The 5,000-nt window shown below is 48.0% G+C and overlaps 1 protein-coding gene across 1 annotated transcript in view; it reads left to right on the top strand.

The window, feature by feature from the left end:
- EMWEY_00050820 (hypothetical protein, conserved) overlaps nucleotides 1-4,460 on the top strand; it is a gene marked incomplete at both ends in the record, with an annotated part of 5,771 nt that extends 1,311 nt beyond the window's left edge. Inside the window, 4 exons of the mRNA XM_013477412.1 lie at nucleotides 1-1,753; nucleotides 2,004-2,086; nucleotides 2,576-3,786; nucleotides 4,420-4,460. The exon at nucleotides 1-1,753 is cut by the window's left edge and continues 166 nt beyond it. Coding sequence (XP_013332866.1) covers nucleotides 1-1,753; nucleotides 2,004-2,086; nucleotides 2,576-3,786; nucleotides 4,420-4,460 — 3,088 coding nt within the window. The remainder of the gene's footprint in view (nucleotides 1,754-2,003; nucleotides 2,087-2,575; nucleotides 3,787-4,419) is intronic.
- Nucleotides 4,461-5,000: the final 540 nt, after the last annotated feature.

Below are 5,000 nucleotides of genomic sequence, written 5' to 3'. Positions count from 1 at the left end.
GCAGCAGCAGCAACAGAAGCAGCAGCAGCAGCAGCAAGTTTCTTCTCGTTCTTTCTTAGCTCATTCTCCCTTAAGACCAATGAATGGAGGATTTACCTCTACATACCGTGCAGCAACAGCAGCAACAGCAGCAGCAACAGCAGCAACAGCAGCAGCAGCAGCAACAGGAGGAGGAGGAATGCACCGTAGAGGTGCAAAAACTCCGTCATTATCAACTCCTACAACATCTGCATCATCATCATCATCAACAACAGCAGCAGGAGCAGCAGGAGGAGCAGCAGCAGGAGCAGCAGGAGGAGCAGCAGCAGGAGGAGCAGCAAGAGGAGCAGCAAGAGCAACAGGAGCAGAATATCCATTTAAATTAGATATAGGTGGTTGTCGCCTATCCAAGAGCAGCAACAGCAGCAACAGCAACAGCAGCAGCAACAGCAGCAGCAGCAACAGCAGCAGCAGCAGCAGCAGCAGCAGCAGCAATTGCTGCTGCGAGGATGCATATTTTTATTTAGAGGAAGAAGGATGTTTTGGTATATTTGATGGGGTAGGGAGTTGGGCAATAGAGGGAATAGATGCATCAAGATTCTCTGAGGGTCTAGCAGCAGCAGCAGCAGCAGCAGCAGCAGCAAATCTAAATCCTAGTCATATAACCCCTTTATATAAATGTCTTGATGTAAATAATAGGGCTATGCTGCTGCTGCAGCAAAGTTATAATATTGTATGCAGCAGCAACGAGAATAGATGGGGAAGCAGCACAGCAGCAATTGGATATATAGATAGATATACAGGTAAATTAGGTGTATTATCTCTTGGTGATTCTGTTCTTATGGTACTAAGAAGACAATTATTACCATCAAGTATGTCTTTCTTTGCTTATTCTCCTCCTCCAGTTACACCAGAAGCATTATTACTATCTACTAGCAGCAGCAGCAGCAGCAGCAGCAGCAGCAGCAGCAGCAACAGCAGCAGCAATAATAATAATAATAATAATAATATAGGGTATAATGATATAGGTACTCAAAATGATGGTAATAAAGAGAAGAGTATGAATATGAGTAATATAATAAACAGCAACAGCAACAGCAACAGCAGCAGGAGCAGCAGGAGCAGCAGCAACAGCAACAGGAACATAAGATATCCATCATTATTACGTCGTATATGTTGGCGTACAATTGAACAAAGATGGGAGAATGGTGCACCATATCAATTATGTAATTTACCATCAAAGAATAGATGGGAAGAAATAAAGAAAAAAGGATTAAATAGATTTATAAATATATTGAATAAAATAGATTTAGCTGGAGATACACCCCAAATGGGTTATAGACCACAACAATCATTAATTATACAACCTGGTGATTTAATTCTTTTATTTACTGATGGTGTTACTGATAATCTATTTGATACAGAGATTGAATTCTTTGCTTCTCTTGCTATTTCTCCTGATGAGGCATATATGCTGCAGCAAATACAGCAGCAGCAACAGCAACAGCAACAGCAGCAGCAACAGCAACAGCAGCAAGGAGGGCAACAGCAACAAGGGCAACAAGGGCAACAGAAAGATGCCCAACAAGAATGGCAGTCCTTATATAAACAGGAAGGGAATCAGGAGGAAGGACAAGGATTGCAACAACAGCAGCAGCAGCAACAGCAACAGCAGCAACAGCAGCAGCAGCAGCAGCAGGAGATACGATTTACACCTGCACAAGATATTGCTGAATTAATTGTTAAAGTCGCAAAAAAAAGATCAAAAGATGGGGTATATTAATACAATACTTATTTATTTATTTATTTATTTATTTATTTATTTATTTATTTATTTATATTATTTGTATTTATTTGTTTTCTTTTTCTTCTTTTGTTTATTTCTTTCTTTTATATTCTTCTCTCTGTTGTCCTTTTTCTTCTCGTTAGTCACCTGCAGCAGCAGCAGCAGCAATACAACCACCAGCAGCAGCAGCAGCAGCAGCAGCAAGTGTATGTCTGTGTGTGTGTCTTTTTTTGTTCAGCTATTTGAGCGACCATTTGTTGCTGCTGCTGAGGGGACGAAGCTTCCTGCTGGTGCAGCAGCAGCAGCAGCAGCAGCAGATATGTATAGAGGAGGAAAAAGAGATGATATAAGTTGTGTTGCTGTTTGGGTTAGTGCTGCTGCTCCTGTTCCTCTTCCAACTCATGCTGCTACTGCAACAGCAGCAGCAGCTGCTGCTGCTGCTCCTGCTGCTCCTGCTGCAGCAGCTGCTGCTGTAGGGAAAACTCCCGTCTCGCCAGCAAAAGGCGCAGCAGCTGTGCCAAAGGATACAAAGCAGTCGCCTGCACCAGCTGCAGCAGCAGCAGCAGCAGCTGCTGCTGCTGCTGCTGCTGCACCTTCTGCAGCTGCTGCAACAATAGTTGTATCAGCACCAGCAGCGTCAGCCGCATCGGATTCGGCATCAGCAATGGCAGCAACAGCTGTTGCTGCTGCTGCTGCATCTTCTGCTGCAGCAACTTCTTCTGCCTCTGCTGCTGCATGCGGAGGTGTACGTACACCTAAATCAACACATCGGTTTGCTGCTGCAGGTCGTCTGCCTGCTGCTGCATGCAGCCGCAAAGGTCTATTGGCATCTCCTTCTGCTTCTCCCCGTCTATCACCACCAACAGCAGCAGCAGCAGGATCTGCAGCAGCATCAGCAGCAGCAGCTGCTGCAGCAGCTGCTGCAGCAACACCCACAAGTTCTACTAATTTGTCTAGGAAGACTGGTACAGCCTTGCGCTCCCCCTCTCGTCTTACACCCACCCACAGCAGCAGCAGCAGCAGCAGCAGCAGCAGCAGCAGCACACCTACCCGCAGCAGCAGCAGCAGCACACCCACCCGCAGCAGCAGCAGCAGCAGCAGCAGCAACTGGAGGAGTGCGTTGGACTGCCGGCGTTCGCGTATAAGCAGAATAACAAGCGAACCTCGGAGTCCTGCTTCCCCTACCAGTACACCACGCAAGCCTCTTGCTGCTGCTGCTGCTGCTGCTGCAGCAACAGCAGCAGCAGCAGGGGATCGGTCTACTCCTCCTGGTTCTCCTGGCAGCAGCAGACTGCCACGACCAGACTTTGCTGCATTTGCTGTTTTACGTGCAGCAGCAGCAGCAGTAAAACAGCGAGCAGCAGCAGGAGCATCAACAGGAGTAGCAGCAGCAGCGGCAGCAGCAACTGTACCCAAATCACCAACAGCAGCAGCAGCAGCAGCAGCAGCAGCAGCAGCAGCAGCACACTCCCCTGCAAGAGTACTAGGGAGAAGAATTGGATCTCCGCAGGTTTGCTGCAGCAAAGAAAAAGTCTTTATATCCAATACACCTAAAAAACTAAATAAAAATATTGTTGCTGCTGCTGCTGTTGCTGCTGCAGACACAGACAGCAGCACACCTCCTGCTGGTGCTGCTGCTGCTCGTGCAGCAGCAGCAGTAGCAGCAGCAGGTGCTTCTGCTCCTCCTCCTGGTTCAAGAAGGCTGCTGGGGGGCACCAGACTCGCTGCAGCAGCAGCAGCAGCAGCAAATGCAGCGCAGCAGCAGCAGCAGCAGCAGCAGCCTGCTGGAGCCTTTGCAGCGAAGACACCCGAGAAGAGGAATGCAGCAGAGACTCCTACATTAGCAGCAGCCACCAATGGCAGCAGCAGCAGCAACAGCAGCGCTGCTGCTGCTGCGGGCGATTTGCAAGAGCAGGCAGACAAAGCTGCTGCTTCTGAAGTGCAGCAGCAGCAGCAGCAACAGCAGCAGCAGCAGCAACAGCAGCAGCAGCAGGATTTGTCATTGACCTCCCCCGTTGGTGGTAAGCGGAGATCTCCTCGCTTTAATGGCCGAGCAGCAGCCCTTGGGCAGCAAGCTGCTGCTGCTGCTGCTCCTGCTGCTGCTGCTGCTGCTGCTGCTTCTCCAGCTGCTTCAAGGGTAGCTAAGCGCAGCAGAGGGACTCCTCTGCAGCAGACTAAGGCCAAGAGGCCTTCCCGTTCTGCTGCTTGCTGAATGCAGCAACTGCAGCAGCAGCAACAGCAGCGGGAACATCAGCAGCAGCAGCAGCAGCAGCAAAGAGCATTGTTGTCTTTGTTGTCATTTATTTTAATTACCGCATATACAATATACACTCCGTTACTCCCTGCTCCCCCAGCAGCAGCAGCAACTGCTGCTGCTGCTGCTGCAGCAACAGCAGCAGCAGCAACTGCTGCAGCAGCAGCTGCTGCAAGTTGCGGCAGGTGCATGAATAAATAGATCGCTGCAGTGGCAATGCTAGGAGAAGAAGCAACAGCAGCAGCTGCTGCTGCTGCTGCTCCTGCTGCTGTTGCTTCTTCTTCCTGTTGCTGTTGTATTTAACTGTATATACACCACAAGGTGTATATACACCGCAGCAGAGGGGAGTATTAATAACCCTAGGGTTTAGGGTTTAGGGTTTACAAGAATATGTTTTTAGATCTTTTTATTCATCTGCCCTTGTCTTCCTCCTTTTCTTAATCGCTGCTGCTGCTGCTGCTGCAGTGCAACGTAACAAGTTGCAGCAGCAGCAGCAGCAACTGCAGCAGCAACTGCAGCAGGAGAGGGAAACTTGCTGCTTTGTTGCAGCAATTGCTGAGTGTTTAACACACAGTGCAGCACATAGGGAGCAGCAGCAGCAACAGCAGCAGCAGCAGCAGGAGAGTGCCTTTTTGCTGCTGTTTGCTGCTGTTGCTGCTATGCTTCGTTGCTGCATGCAGCTCTCCTGCTGCTGCTGCTGCTGCATCTGCTGCAGTGCCTCTTTTGGGGCTTTAGCTGCTTTTTCCTAACTGTTTAAATCTGCATGCATGCATTTTAATTAAATAATTTTATTTATTTATTTAATAATTATATTTATTTATTTATTTATTTACTATTTGCTGCTGCTGCTGCTGCTGCTGCTGCTGCTGCTGCTGCTGCCTATACACCGCAGGACTACTGTATATAATATAAAAAAATTAATCCCTTATTTATAGTTTGTTTAATAAATAAAAAAAAAAAAAAAAAAAAAAAAAAAAAAAT

Source organism: Eimeria maxima, genomic scaffold (assembly GCF_000499605.1).
Source record: "Eimeria maxima Weybridge genomic scaffold, Emw_scaff1266, whole genome shotgun sequence".
Classification (NCBI taxonomy): domain Eukaryota; phylum Apicomplexa; class Conoidasida; order Eucoccidiorida; family Eimeriidae; genus Eimeria; species Eimeria maxima.
The sequence above is the reverse complement of the archived record's forward strand: the minus strand, read 5'-3'. Positions and strand labels throughout refer to the sequence as shown.